We start from the raw sequence: 15,641 nt of genomic DNA on the forward strand, positions 1-15,641 counted from the left end.
CAGCCAGGAGCCATCGAGAGGGATCACAATCTGGGGAGCAGATCACACATAAAACTAACTCTGGTGACCAAAGTACATTAAACGCATCATGTGAGACTCTTTTTTTTTTTTTTTTTTAAAAAGAATGAAGTCATAGGAGTTCAATTCCAGAAAAAAAAAAAATCTTCTCCATAGTGTGTGAGTATATTTTGCAGAAACACCCATGTAAGTCCCACATCCACCATAAAATCCACCGCTGCTCCCACGTCTCATGTGGCCAATTAGAGAAAGTATTCCATATCAAACGAGTACCATCATCAACACATCAATCCCCATAAATCATTTACTGATTATTTATGCAGGCCTGAAAAAGATCTGCTTTGAAACTTTAAAGTTGATTCTTTTGCGTGAACTCAGTGAACTTCTTTTCAGTCCAGCATTAAACCTGCACTGATTCTTTTATTGCAGTTTGGGAGTAACTAAAACATCATTCCAGCTTAATCATTTACTGCTATTCACACCGTTTATTTTAGCTGTAATATGCCATGTTATTACCGTCGTATCTCTGCCATATCTCTCGCTGTAAACTTCAACTAATAAACAATAAATGCGTGCACATACGACTGTGTGTGTGTCTGTGTGTACATGCGTGTGCTATCTGAGGAGCTGTAAACATGTGTACGCATGTGTGAGTTGGAGAGAGATAATGAAAGTGTGTGTATACGCGTGCGTGGGCGGGTGTGTGTGAAGATAGATAGAAGTGCAGATAGATGATTATTACAGCTGTGGCTGTGAATGCTCACAAATCTGCTGGAAACACAAGAAAATGCACAAACAGTGAAACACACCACACGGACCAGCCGCTGCTCCTATGTGACACATGACCAATGAGCCCATAAAAAATTTAAAAAGTTGTAGAATTCCACCTAATATTTAATAACACCGTGCATGACAACTTGCGAAGACCAACACAGGATCCACATGATGCAGAACAACAGTAGCTGCCAAGTTAAATAAGGTTTTTAGAGTCCTGTGGAGACTAAACTACAAATTATTTTACAAGAAAGTAAACAGAAAATGCAGAAAAATGCTGAAACATCACTAACAGAAGTCTGTGGTCCCTGAAAATGAGTTGCAGCCTAATAATCTTTGCCACCTCTTCCACTGAGAACAACTGAGAAGACATGCAGGTTAGTAGTTGCGTCTATAACCACTAGGGGGCAGCTTCCTTTGTTTCATCATCCTGTTATGTACCGGTCCTCCAGCTGTGGCTCAGATTAAAGCCTGAAGACAGGTGCCTAACCCTAACACACAATATGAACTTTATACACACAAGACACTTCTATTTCTACCTCTGGATCTATTAAGCGAAGCAGCATGTTCATGTAAAAAAGAAAGAAGAAGAAGAAGAAGAAGAAGGAGTGAGGGTCATCTTTTCGATCTTTTCCCTTCGGCAGCAAATGATAAATGATCTGTATCAGCTCATCCTTCAGAGTCATCTCGTGGTTTTATCACTGTCCCGCACAGACTTCATGTACCTTACAGCCACTTGAACTCTGCACGACCTTTGAACTGAGAGCAGTGTGTGTGTGTGTGTGTGTGTGTGTGTGCGTGTGTGTGTGTGTGTGTGCGTGTGTGTGCGCGCGCGCGGTACAGAGCTATAAATGCAGCGCTCAGCTTCCAAGTGAGCAACAGGTAAACCAGGTGAAGCCTCCGTGTCACCGCTCAGAGCGCTCCGCTGCAGGTGTGTATGCCGCCATCACCGCTTCACGCGACAGACCGCATGAGCGCGCGTGAAATTACTGAATTATTGTAATCGCGGACAAACTGGCGTTAAGGATCCAGGGAGCATGTGCGTGTGACAAAGTGATTTTATTCAGATTATCTTGGACAGCCTTGACAGTGATGGGGTTTTTTGTGCGCGCGCTTTTTCGGGAGTTATTTTTACTTTGTGGAGATTTAGTCCTTCCTGATCAATCCTGAATCATGTGGTCAACTTAAGGATCGTGTTTGTAAAGAATTTCTGTGAAGAATGCAGACTGTTGGTAGACTTTGGAGGACTGTTCACTTCCTCCTGCTCCTTTTCACGCATGAATAGCTGACGGTGTTAAGGGAGAGTTTGCGTTGGTTGTTCTTCTTTTGTGTGTCTTGTGATTTTTAACATGTTCTGCAAACAAATCTAAGACTAAAATCGTTGCATTTGAAAAGTGGTTAGCTTTTGAAAAGCTGCACCTCACAGGTAATACATGAACATCATTTCCACTTCATCCGCATCAGTTTTTTTTCTCCTGCTCCTTTAAATTTTGTAATTGACATAATTAAATGAACATAAAGTCATGATCTGAGTTGTTTTGTGTATTTATTACAACTTTTTGTTCCGCAGATAATCATGGCTCCAAGACCAGAAGTGGGGACTGATTCCTCCCCCACTCTCAGTATGTCCTTTTCTCTCAGACACGTTAAACTTCCTCAGGCTGTGTTGCTGCCACATTTTCTAACATTCCCTCCTGCCTCCGTTAGATGAAAAGACCCCGACCAAAGATGTGGACATCCTGCCGTCTTACTCCACTGTAGATCTGGTGAATGAGGCTCCAGACCCAGAAGAAGATAATCCCTGGGATCTCCCGGAGCTCAAAGACACTGGAGTGAAGTGGTCAGGTGAGCCAGCTTCCTTACCTGCACTGCTCAGAGTGGACACCTTTACAAAACCTGGGTCTGACTCAGCTCTTTGTTCTTCTTTGCAGAGCTGGACACAAAGGGAAAAGTACTGAGAGTGTTGAGCGCTATTGTGAAGCTCATTCTGCTGCTTGGACTTCTCTACCTGTTTATTTGCTCACTGGATATTCTCAGCTCTGCTTTCCAGCTAGTCGGAGGTAAAATCAGTTCACAGAATTACATTTAATACCTTCTGTCTTTATCTTCACCCATCACCGCACATTTGCTTTATTGACTTGATAATGCCGGGTCTTATGTAATGTGTAATGAGCGCTGTGTTTTTGACCTGACGGTGTTTGTGTGTGTGTGCAGGCAAAGCTGCTGGTGACATCTTCCAGGACAATGTCGTGTTGTCCAACCCTGTGGCCGGGCTGGTGATCGGGGTGTTAGTCACAGTGCTGGTGCAGAGCTCCAGCACCTCCTCCTCTATTGTGGTCAGCATGGTGTCCTCTGGATGTAAGCAGACACACACACTGGCGCGTGGAAGATGCATGCTCACGCTCGGATTTTTACACGTTCTTATAATGCTGCTTACGTTCTGCAGTGCTGGACGTCAAGTCTGCGGTACCGATCATCATGGGCGCCAACATCGGAACGTCTGTCACCAACACTATTGTGGCTATGATGCAGGCAGGAGACCGAAATGAGTTCCGCAGGTAAATCAGAGCATGTGAAAATACATTGTGTAGGACGCTGCAGAGAAAACAGTGTTTGGTAGATATTTAAGAGAGTCTTCCTTGTCTTCCAGGGCGTTTGCAGGCGCTACAGTCCACGACTTCTTTAACTGGCTGTCTGTGCTGGTTCTCCTGCCCCTAGAAGTCGCCACAAATGTCCTGTACAAACTCACAGACCTCTTAATCACATCCTTCAACATTCAGACTGGCGAGAACGCCCCCGACCTGCTCAACGTCATCACCGATCCTCTCACCAACTCCATCATCGAGGTAGAGCCGGTGACTCTGAAATCGCCAAGAAACATGCAACATAAACATAAAGATGTTTTATTTAATGTGTTTAAACTTGTGTTGTCTCAGCTGGACAAATCTGTTATCACGGGCATTGCCACCGGTGACCCCGCAGCCAAAAACATGAGCCTGATCAAAATGTGCTGCAGCAAAAAGGTCAACACGGTAAGAAATCAACAAGAGCTGCATCACATACATAAATTATTAGTTTGCCGCACACTGAACAAAACACAGTAACAGTGAAAACATGTGATAAAGCTTTGGTTACCTCTGCTTTTTTTCCGTTAATGACTGATATTGTCCTTCTTCTATTGTGACCGCAGTCGTTGTGTCGTTAGATCATACTTTGAAGGTGTGTTATTTTATAAAAGGTAGAATGTTACGAATGATAATTTAAAGATTATCGCAGCTGCATTGGCTTCCTAATCACCGCGCTTGTGTTTAAAGGTGTTTTTGGCTCCGATCTTTTCTCTCAGACCTTCTGGAATGTGACAGTGGACACCTGCCTTCCTGGTATGACATGCTGGTCGGAGGGAAACCTGATCTTCACGCAGAGGAACTCGTCTATTTCCACTTGCATCAAGAAATGTAAGTGTGCCTCCATCAGTGAATATCGAGAAAAAAAAACAACACTTGCAAAGCGATTCGGATTACCTGAACCACTGAAGCTCAGTGGAACATGAGACACAACAGCCACCTTCATCCAGACCCTCTGATGTCCGGACAATGACTGCCTTTGAGTCTTTATAGTGACTCAGCTCAGACCCTCCCTTGACCCGTCTACCTGCTCAATAGGTCTATTCATGCTGTCCACGACCATTTTATGGATCACCTCTTCAAAGTCTTCTGCCCTCAGTTAGAGTGAATGCTTTTGTGCTTGGTTTTAAAAGTAAAAGACATGCATTTTTCAATTGGATGAGATCAGAAACTGCTGTGAATGATATCCCACCCTCAGATTGTTTTCAAATTACAGGAAAAACACCTCTCCCCTCACAAAATACTGTTTCATCAGCTCCATTTATCAAAAACAGCTCTATTTTCAAGGCTGTTTTTGCTGTCACATGATTCAGCGTGGACACGTCAGTGCCAATCATCTCTTTGACCGTCCTTTGCAGGCAAACACCTCTTTGTCGACACTGATTTGCCAGACCTGGCGGTGGGCCTCATTCTTCTGGCTGCATCTTTGATCATCCTCTGCACCTGCCTCATCCTCATCGTCAAGCTGCTCAACTCCATGCTGCAGGGACAGGTGGCTGTGGTCATCAAGAAGGTGCTCAACACAGGTAAAAACAAAAGAATTCCCCGCCGACACGCTCTCTGCAGCCTGTTTGATAGTCAGCACATCTGCCTCGATGGTGATGCTTGATGAGCTCCGCAGGCACAGCATCCCTGATGCTTCCGGCTCGCCTCCGGGTCCACCTGTCCCGATGTGTGACGGCGGAAGCTCAGGCACAAACAGTTTTATCCCGCTAACGAGGATAAAACTCCTCGTTGGCTCTGGTCACAAGGCCTTAATGTGTGCAGTCACACTGTGCTCACTTCATCAGGTTTATTGCTCACCTGCTGTCCTTCTGTGTCATTACAGACTTCCCCTTCCCCTTCTCTTGGGTTACTGGCTACATTGCGATTTTGGTGGGAGCAGGGATGACCTTCATTGTTCAGAGCAGCTCTGTCTTTACCTCAGCTATAACTCCTCTAGTTGGTAAGTTGTCATTTGCATAATGTTTTCGTAATGTGTGTGTGTGCTTTTTTTTTTTTTAAAGACACAGTGATTTATATGGTCTTTCAATCTTCTTTTACCAGGTATTGGTGTCATTAGCCTTGAGAGAGCCTATCCCCTGACACTGGGGTCAAATATTGGAACAACAACCACTGCTATACTTGCAGCTATGGCGAGCCCTGGAGAGACACTCGCCAACTCGCTGCAGGTAAGATGCAAGAAAAACGTTTAATTTGTCCAATGCTATAAGCAAATACCTGCAAAACTATTGGTTTTCCCATCAGCCACAGCTGTACTTTGTGTGTCCTGCTAATGAGCCAGTGTTAGCATGCTAACACGCTAAACTACTAGGGTGAACATGGTAAACATTAAACCTGCTTAGCATCTACATGTTAGCATGCTGATGTTAGCTTGAACTCACGAAGCTGCTAACATGTCTCTGAGTCTTATTGATTGATGTTTTCTATCAGATCTAACAGCGATAGCTTGGTCTGACTGATCTCTGTGTTTTTTATTCTAGATTGCACTCTGCCATTTCTTCTTCAACATCATGGGTATCATACTGTGGTATCCAATCCCCTTCATGCGGGTGCCCATCAGGTTGGCCAGAGGGCTGGGGAATCGTACGGCCAAATACCGCTGGTTCGCCGCCCTCTACCTCATCTTGTGCTTCTTGGTTTTCCCTCTGACTGTGTTCGGCCTGTCGGTGGCCGGCTGGCAAGTGCTGGTCGGCGTGGGCGTGCCCATCGTTGTGTTGATTGTCTTTGTGATCATTGTCAATGTGATGCAGTCTCGCTGCCCCCGCTTCCTGCCCAGCTTCCTCCGCAGCTGGGACTTTTTGCCCCGGCCCCTGCACTCCATGGCGCCCTGGGACGCTGTGGTGACCTCCACCTTTGGCTTCTGCGGCAAACACTGCTGCTGCTGCTGCAAATGCTGCAAGTGCTGTAAAAAAGAGGAGGATGAAAAGATCGAAAAGATAAGGAGCAACAGCACGAAGAGTCTGGAGATGTACGACAATCCCGCCATGTCGCAAGATGAGGATATAAAGGACGCAACACGATTTTAATATTATTAAGCTAAATTTGTATCTATGAGTGATACTCAATGCAATAATGTATTTGGAACACACTTTAATTGTTCATCACTTCTCAGGTTGTGGTACGTTGATGATTCCCCTTTGTTGGATGATGTATTTAACACTGTAGTAAACACTGTCAATCACCATAATTCTGGAGAACATGAACAGAAGTGTTGGACATGTTATCAACCTGCTGTTTCTGGACATGTGATGTTTATTTTATGCTGTTTTCACTCTATCGTTCAGACTCACTATCTGCTGTGACCTGACTGTGGATGGCTCCGAATTTATTTTTATATTTTTTATGATATGTGTGAATGGCCTTTGGTTTTATTTTCAACTTTGAACGTTTAAATTTCAAATGTCTAACGTAGCATTTACAATATTTGTTATCCTTCAGTATTTAAGACGCTATAATATCTGTAAATAAAGAAATTTACTATTTTTAAAGTGCAGTCTTGCCACTTTTTTCATCCATTTCCATTTCAATCGCTTTAATGCACAAGCTTGAAGTCACACTCATGTATGGATACTGATAAGTCATTTTAATCAGCTCATTTGATAACCAGCTCAGATATGGTCGGTCACCCAAGTGTTTCACATGATACATCAGAAGATTCACTGATTCCCTGTTAAGTGTCTTAAAAGAAAATGGCTTCTGTCGTGAACAGATTCTCGTTTCATATCTGATTTGGCTTTGAACAGTCATTTTGAGACTTCAGACCAAATCACCGGGCAAAGTCCAGTATATAATTACAGTTAGATTATGCAAGTAGCATTCGATTTGTTTGATTTGTTAAGCAGTTCTTAAAGATTTTACATGCGTGTCAAGAAAAAGCTTTCATGTGGAATAGCCCATAGGTCCATAGTCCATCGTTAGGGCTTTAACACAGTAACGGTGCTTCCTGTATCACAGTGACCTGATCTAGAGTCCAATCAAAGTATCTTCCCACACCACCGCCCACGCCACAGATGTGAACGCTGCCCTTCCTGTGTTTATGAGGTCCAGGAGCATCAGTGGACTTGACGCACAAGACATTCTGATCAAAGGGACACTTTAACCTTTACTGTTTTATTACTTAATCATTACTCATCATCCTGATTGCCAACAGTCATTAAGTGTCATTTATCAGTGGAGAACAGTATGCAATGCTGACACAGTTACGTAATTAATTTCAGGGCAATACCGAGGATTTTCAGCTGTGTGCTGTAGCTTTGAATGCTTGCTTTCATTGTCCGTCAAATGAGCGTCTATCAGCCATGATCATTCACAGTATCAGTGAATAGTAGAAATTCAAGCTGTATGAGACAGTTGGTTGGCAGTCAGATAAGAAGGGTGCTGCATTCTGCCTATCTATAAAGAGCTTCTTGGCAAACTACCCGAGTATCTCGCATGTCGACTTAGCTATAAATCAAGTTCGTGCTCCACAAACAGGCTGTTTGGTTGTCGAAGAACACCACGTCAACACTGAGACCGGCCCTAAAATACGATGCACCAGGCAAATGGAACTACCTGCAGAAACTCTTGAGACTTGATAAACTGATCCATTTAATCAACTGAAACCTCTTGAAATGTGAGTGTGAATGACGGCTTTTAATTTGAATTGCTGTGCTGTTTCATATGTGTTTTGATTTTTAGATGTATTTTATATGTGTCCTTATCAAGGTGTCATTGTAAAAGACAGCTGGCTGACAATGGCCTTCCCTGTTTGAACTAAAGGTTAACAAATAGATACAACCTCAACTCGAAAGAGGATTGGCGTTTTTGACATAAACTCATCTGAAAACAGCTCAAAGCCAATATATATATTTTTTCCCTCATCAGCTTCATTGATTTTTGTAAAAATCTGCTTATTCTGAATCTGATGCAGCAACACGTTTCACAGACTGGGAAAGATGTGGAACGCTCCAAGAACACATTCCACAGGTAAATAGGTTGATTGGTAACAGGTGACAGTATCATGATTGGTGTTCACTTTGTGAACACGTGATTGGATAAAGGAGATTAGCGCATGGACTCAGGAACACTTCATAAAACAGTTTAAACACAGTTTGTTTGTAAATGATTGAAATCTCTTTATGTTGTACACAGAGTCCTGACTTTTCTGGAATTTGGGTTTTAATTTAATCTTAAAATTCAGAACCTTATTTATTACCATTATTTACTTTGGTCATAGTCGCCCATTTGCGAGCTATTATGAGGAGCTTTTTTTGTTGCATAGTAGTTAAAATAATAATTCAGTGAGTGCAACTGTTAACATAACACATTTTATTCAGTTGCAAAACAAACTTCTGCATCCTGATATTTCATCTGTTTGAGTCATCAGCAATGAGCAGCATTTGAAAACTGACTAATGAACAGGAACATTACATCCATGAGCCTTTTACTGTAGCTGGTCTGAAAATAGTTTTACTGTTATCAGACTGTTGGATTCTGGAGTTCATGTAAAGTGCAAACCAGCCGTCATATTTCTGCCTCAACCACAGACACGAATCAGGTAGTTTCACAACTCAGAATGCAAAGATGGAGAACTGCAGAGCACGTGAAGGATAGATTTAATGCACTGATAAAACACACTGTGTGACACGGTAAATATGAGTGTTGAGCCATGCTGCAGAGCACACACTGTAGTCCTTGGTTTAAGGGCTGAGAGGTGTGTTTAATTTTCGTTGTTCATTATTTATATGGAGCAAAGCATGCCTCCACTTTCACCATCAATCATAATCCTTCATCCACAAACCTTCATCCACAAAAGCTGTCAGCATTTTGCAACAAAGCGGGTTGAGATTGTTCACAAAGATATCAGCAGGGTAAGAACAGCTGACTGGGCTTCCACTGGTGAACCACGGATAAATGCCCCCCCCCCCCCCCCCCCCCATTCCCAGTCTGAGCAGCCAGTGCAATGGAAACTAATATAGATTCTGTATGAGCAGCACGTTCTGGCTGTTTCAAGATAATTGCATGACTTTTATATTCTATTCCAGCATTATTGAGCAGAGTTATATGTGAAGATTATTTTACTCCGCAGCCATTATCTGGCAAAGCCATGAATTATTTTCACCTGTTCAGCTTCAGCTCTTTAGGCAAGTGTGCAAGTATGATAATGGATTTGGTCATGGCTAAATAAGAAAATAATAAATCATCACTCATGGTAAAACAGAGAATGCATTTCAAATGTAAATCCAATTATGATATGGAAAAACAACACATATTCAGTCGTTTCACACATTTCTCTCAGGGCCTGCAAGCAATCTGTTCCCACTCCCAACCTGCAATAAACTGAATCACCGGCATTCAAGGTTCCATCAGTCATTATGTTACCAACTCATTTAAATGTTCACATGGCAACTCAGAGGATCAACACAGGACAACAGAACCTTTCCAGCTCCAGTGGTCGACGACAGATCCCGAAGATTTCACTGTGGAATAAAACACTGGGACAGATCGACTCTTTGATCTTTATCTTGACCGACACGACGTGATAAAATTAAAACTCATAAGATTTCCATGACATAAAGTCAGCCCAGGCTGTATCGCACTTGTGCCAAGGAGCAACTGATTAGTTATTGTTGATGATCTACCAGATCTGAGGTTGGAGGAGTTTGCATGCTGGACAGTTTAGATTTAATTTCACAACAAAGCAAAGCGAGCAGTGAGCGCACCTCTCCGTGCATTCTAGCTCAAACTGTAGCAAATGAATTTAAAGCTGCATTAGCTGATTTTTTCGGCGAAAAACAAAGTGCGAACTCAACACTGACACATTTTCACCTCTCAAGTTGGTGAACTTGTTCGCAGGCAGTTGCTTATTTATACACGCAGCAGACCCACAGCAGCATTAGCATTCATTCAGAGTCCTGTTTATGTCCAGCTGATGAATCTAAGTCCAATATTCACTCTGTTTTTGTTTGCAACCAACTCCTGAGGGAAATATCTGCCTTTTTAGCTCTTCATTGCTCCACTCTGTTCAATAGTTAGTCTCTAACTGTGTCTGTCTGCTGTTTGGAGCTGGGCTTGGCTTCACAGTGGGTTACTGGGGGGGATTGTTTGCTGAAACCAAAACAATTTGCTGAAAGACACTAAAACAACCTGCTGAGCTTCATGGAGCTTTGGAGGTGATAATTATCTGTGAGCGACCCCTTTCACGTTACACCTACTAATCTGAATGATTCTCAGTATAAGAATGTTGATCACAGCAGCTTTAACTTGTCAGCAGGATGTTCGGTCTCCATGCATTGCAGCCTGCTTCTCCCATTTGTTGCGGCTCTCTGGTGCTGCACCTTAGCAATTACTCCATGTTTTATTCTGTTTTATAACTACCAATAATTAACAGTACCACCCAATGCATATTGAATAATAAACCAGATATATGGCCACATATTAAAGGGCCTGTCCGCCGACGCAGGACTTTCTCCTTGAGGTCTGATTAGACCTCTGCTCGAGTTGGAGATGGGTGGTGCTCTGCTGTGATGACGTCATGACAAACTTCATGAACCAGTAACAACAATAAAGGTGCCAGAGAGATGTCAAGCAATCATGTCACAGAGTCCTGAGAAGGAGTCCAATTAGGCAAAAGTGAAAACACCTGCGTGGGTCGATGCGTGTGCTGGACAAGAAGACAAAGCAGCCTGAAAGTCCCGTGAATACAGATCTAATATGCAACCCTGCTTGTTAGCCTGTCGCCTCAATATTTAGAGTAAAGTGCATTTTTTCAGCTCCAGTTCTGGCAATGTTATCACCTCAGGCTGACCACAGTGAGCCTCAGTACACATGTCCAAAAGATAATGGGACATATCCCCTCTCTGTGTTGATTCCACATGAACACACAGGCACAAGTGTCGTCCCAGTGACACACAACATTAACAGCCACATCACCACCAGTCTGTTGGAGGGCCCACTTAATCTGATTATTATTGTCTGTTATTATTATCTGCTTATTGGGTTTACAGCTGTAGGCAGGCTAGTATGTAATTACTGGCTGCTGACAGGTGAAGGTCCACAGCGGCCAACCAACAAGAGGACACACAGCGAGTGTGGTTGGACACAATCAGATCTTCATTCTGGAGGTTCCTGTAGCTGGAAAGCAGAGTAAAGTCTGTATTTAAGCTTCAGCTGCTGTTGTGTTTTTCGGTGTTTTTTATTGTGTGACAGACGTGTTGTTATCGCAGGCAAAGCACAGGTTGAATGACACTGACATTACATCCTGGGACGCTTCAAAGAAACAAAGCCATCTTTGTTATTAATTAAATGCATTTCCTGTTATGACTGTTATTGATTTTTATTATTGTTATTATTCCCAGTGCTGTGGACAGTTCAGACACAGGTCTCTGAATTGCAGCTTTGTCCCATGACCAGTGAGCCATTTATCAAATTAAAACACTTAATCATTCAACGCATTTTATATCTAAATATTTGATTGTTTTCACTTCCTTTATACTTAAAAAGGGGTTGATAAATGTATATTTCATTTCAGTTCTAAACTCTATTGCCGTGTTGACACATTTGATAAGATTTTGCCTCAGAACTTCACATACATGTATTTTCAACACTGTTTACGTGCAGCTAATTTGCATTCATTTTGTTCACAGTCGACGTTTGTTTGAGTGGATGAAACATAGCATTTTGCTGTCCAAAGCGCAGGACTGCGACACCAGAATCAGGGTTCACGTCCTAACTCCAGTTACGTTTAGGCAATGAGAGCACTTTGGTTAATGTTCGGGAAAGATCGGATTGCTGCTGACTTTTTCTGTATTAAAACAGGCTTTTGATCTTTCCCTAACATTAACCAAGGTGCTGTCAGCGCCTAAATGTATCCATAAAGAAGCTGAATGATGCTGTCGTCACTACGAGTGAATAGTGCATTGCAGGATTGCCTATTTCGGTTGGTTAATTAACAACATTGTCTCATTATGTTAATACAAAATGCTATTCAGTCTTTTCTTTTAAACATATTCGCTGTTGCTAATTAGTTGCACATAAAGGTAATTCCTCTGTGATAGGGCTCATATTTCATGTTTTATGTGGCTCACATAAAAAGCCCACTGTGCCGTGTACGGAGCCTCATTTTGATGAAAATAGATTTGAACAGACAGGTTGAGTGTCCTGCTGTCACACATATTCAATCAAGCTCCTGACTGCCGCCCCCTTATCTTAAAGCTCCAAAAAAATCTGATGTTTGACACTGATTCATGGTGTTGTGTCACTGTGTGAAGGCTGTTGTTGCTGATCACACTGAGGACAACCAAAGCTGAAGTTTCCTTGAATTCATGAAATCTAAAATTTGGGCATCTATATTGATACTTAAGGTATCTATACCTATATTCTGGTTATATGTGATTTTATTGAAGCCATTTACTATATTTATCACTTCAAACTGTGTGTTATATCCCCGTTAGCACTGACATCCTTGACTGGAGGTTTGGAGCTCTAAATAACTACTAAAGGGGCATATAGGAGTGTTCAGAATTTCATTGGCTATTTGAAACGTCATCTACAAACTGAGTCATGATTGGCTCAATTTTCACACGGAAGAAGGTATGGCGGCTCTTCTGGTCAACTCAGACTGTTATTGGCCACTCTGGTTGCTCGGCTTCAAATGGAAGATCGTGACTGGTCAGGTGAGGTGTCATTTGAAACCTGAGACTCCACAGAGTAACTGGACACAAGATGGCGGCCGTGTGAATACGTTTCGGAGAATACGGAGAACACAGAAAACAAGCAGAAGACAAGCACATCGCCAACTAATTTGAAAAGGAGAAAACATCTTTCTATGGATTATTATCATGTTTTGGACTAAATATTTCACTGCAGTGAATCTACTGGACCTTTGTTGATGTTTTTGTCTGCTGTTGGCGTTTATTGTGTCTCCTGTTATGATTGTCTCTTGAAATGGTTTGCATCAATGGATTTAAGCCATTTTATCTTTCTAACAGTGTGTGTAATATGAGTATAAATGAACCAATTCCACCTATACTTGTTATATTCATGAGTATAAGTGAATGCAGCGTTTGTATCAATTGATGGGAAGAAAAATAAACAACAATAAATTCCCCTACTGCCCGCGGGTGGGCTGTTGGAACGGTAAAGTGAAACTGAATCATCACTGTTTTTCTCTGAATCAGTACTTGCTGAAGTGTGTGTGTTTAACTGTGATTCTTAGGAAAAAATCAACAAACTAAAACAATTTGAATCAGCTCTTTTTTCCCAATTGGTGCTTTTTAATGATTCCACTGAAAATTGTTGCCTTCCAGAAAACACATGAAAATCCAAGTGTAATAAGACAGAATTGTGAAATCAGATTGTATAATGAAGCAGAAATGTGAAATTAATGGAGGCTGCGGGACTCCCACCTCCCAGCAATGCTACGTAATCCTTCCCTCACCAAACCCTGCAGGAGTCGTATCTGCAGGCTGTCATGACACTTATCAAGAATACCCCCTAACCCTAACCCCCATAAAGCACAAAAACGCGCATACTAGTTCCAGTAAAACGACCTCCCACTGAGTCCGAGAATAACTTTTCCTGGCTAGTTTCTCAACAGTCCCAGCTTTTTGTATTTTCAAGTCAACTAACCGCTGTGCCCACTGCCAGAGACTGCAGTGGAAGCATTACAACTTTTAATTAGTGTGGACAAAATCAGTCTCTGGTGCATGAGTGACTGTGACAAAGTGTAGCTTACCCTCAGCAATGTGGGTGGTGACACGCTTTCTCCTCCAGGCTTCCTGTACATACACTCTCAGTGCGTCAGGACTGCTGAGAACATTCAGTACTTTAATTAGCTGATGACATTTTTAGGTTAAGTGGTGTTCTGACCTTGAGTCAGTCAGGGTCTGTATCATCTTAAACTGTTGATACTGTGTGAAAAAGAGCTTGTTCCGCAGGGCAACAGACTTATTGTACATGCTTCATTTGCAGGCATGTTTTAGACTCATGATTTATCCCCGTGCCCAGCAGCCTTTGACCAGCCCTCTGGTCTCCAGCCAAGGCTAAGGGCCCGTGGGTGCCGACTCCAAGGCCTGCCAGTGGAAAACAATGCAATATTGCCAGTGTTTGTGTTGTACTTAGTACCATGATTCCATTTATTAACGGGTATTTGTCTTAAATATGGCCAAAAAATAGCAGCATATTGGTGCAGTACTGCTGAGCGTGGCTGTAGCTAAAGTCACATGAAATAATCTCCCTCCAAAAAATATAATTTACGCATATCTGACCACAAACAGGACTTTCATTTTGGTCCGTGAAGTTCACATTGATTTGCGCTTTGTAAAAAGACCTTCTTTGAGAAGTGAGAGTGTGTCGTGGCATGTACGCTGTACTCATGAGGTTAGTAGAATCAATACCATTCTGTTGCATCACTGATCATTAGTGTGACTTTGCCAAAACTAACTACTTTGTCCTGCAGCAGGACCTGGTGTTCACTTTTACATCTAATTTTAGCTTATTATGACACGGACTGACCTCCTTGTGTGGGATAAACCTGAGCTTAAGGGAAAGTAATATCATACTCTTACATCAGTAGCTGCTTGTTATATTTATGATTTGGCTTTTATTTCCTTTTATTACCTCGTAAGGCGTATTGTTCACTAGATCACTTGATACATATGCTGCCAAAGTCCAGCTAAGATACAAGCTATTTTTAGTTAGAGTAACTGAGGAGGAGGCACTGTATACATGTAATCCCTTTATCTTACCCTTATAACTGTAGTTTTGAGCGTTGTCAGCAGCTGGAAATTATTTGATAAGAGAATCACAGAAACACTAATTTAGTCATCGTTGTTTTGAGAGCCTGTGAACTGCTTCAGCTCTCCAAATGTGGCAGGTGGTGCTTGATGGCCACAGCGGCACCTCAAAAGCCTTACCGACGTGTGTGTGTGTGTGTGTGTGTGTGTGTGTGTGTGTGTGTGTGTGTTTGGAGCTGAGGTATAAAACCACAGACTATCACAACTTCCAAGTGTCAGGCTCCATGCAGCCACGCAAACACTCCACTCACATGAAAAGGCAGCTGGTTGCAGCCCTCGTTGAGAACAGTGGAGGGATTTCAATGGAAAGTCAATGGGGTACTGGATTTAATTGCATGTTCCAGCAGCCATTTGAAAAAGAACGGAAATTAAATCAGATGGTTGCAGCAGTATCATCAAACTCTTTGATGAAGAATTACTGTAGGGGAACTGAAATTGCTCTCGACGG

General features: G+C 42.4%; 1 protein-coding gene across 1 annotated transcript; it reads left to right on the forward strand.

Annotated features, from left to right (window-relative positions):
- Window positions 1-2,368: 2,368 nt before the first annotated feature.
- LOC143318702 (sodium-dependent phosphate transport protein 2B-like) lies at window positions 2,369-6,445 on the forward strand. Its single transcript, XM_076727166.1, has 12 exons — window positions 2,369-2,414; window positions 2,500-2,637; window positions 2,724-2,852; window positions 3,007-3,150; window positions 3,239-3,350; window positions 3,443-3,638; window positions 3,729-3,824; window positions 4,136-4,247; window positions 4,775-4,942; window positions 5,245-5,361; window positions 5,463-5,587; window positions 5,900-6,445. The coding sequence occupies exons 1-12, from the start codon at window positions 2,369-2,371 to the stop codon at window positions 6,443-6,445; spliced, it is 1,929 nt and encodes a 642-aa protein (XP_076583281.1).
- Window positions 6,446-15,641: the final 9,196 nt, after the last annotated feature.

Source organism: Chaetodon auriga, chromosome 3, assembly GCF_051107435.1.
Source record: "Chaetodon auriga isolate fChaAug3 chromosome 3, fChaAug3.hap1, whole genome shotgun sequence".
NCBI lineage: Eukaryota > Metazoa > Chordata > Actinopteri > Chaetodontiformes > Chaetodontidae > Chaetodon > Chaetodon auriga.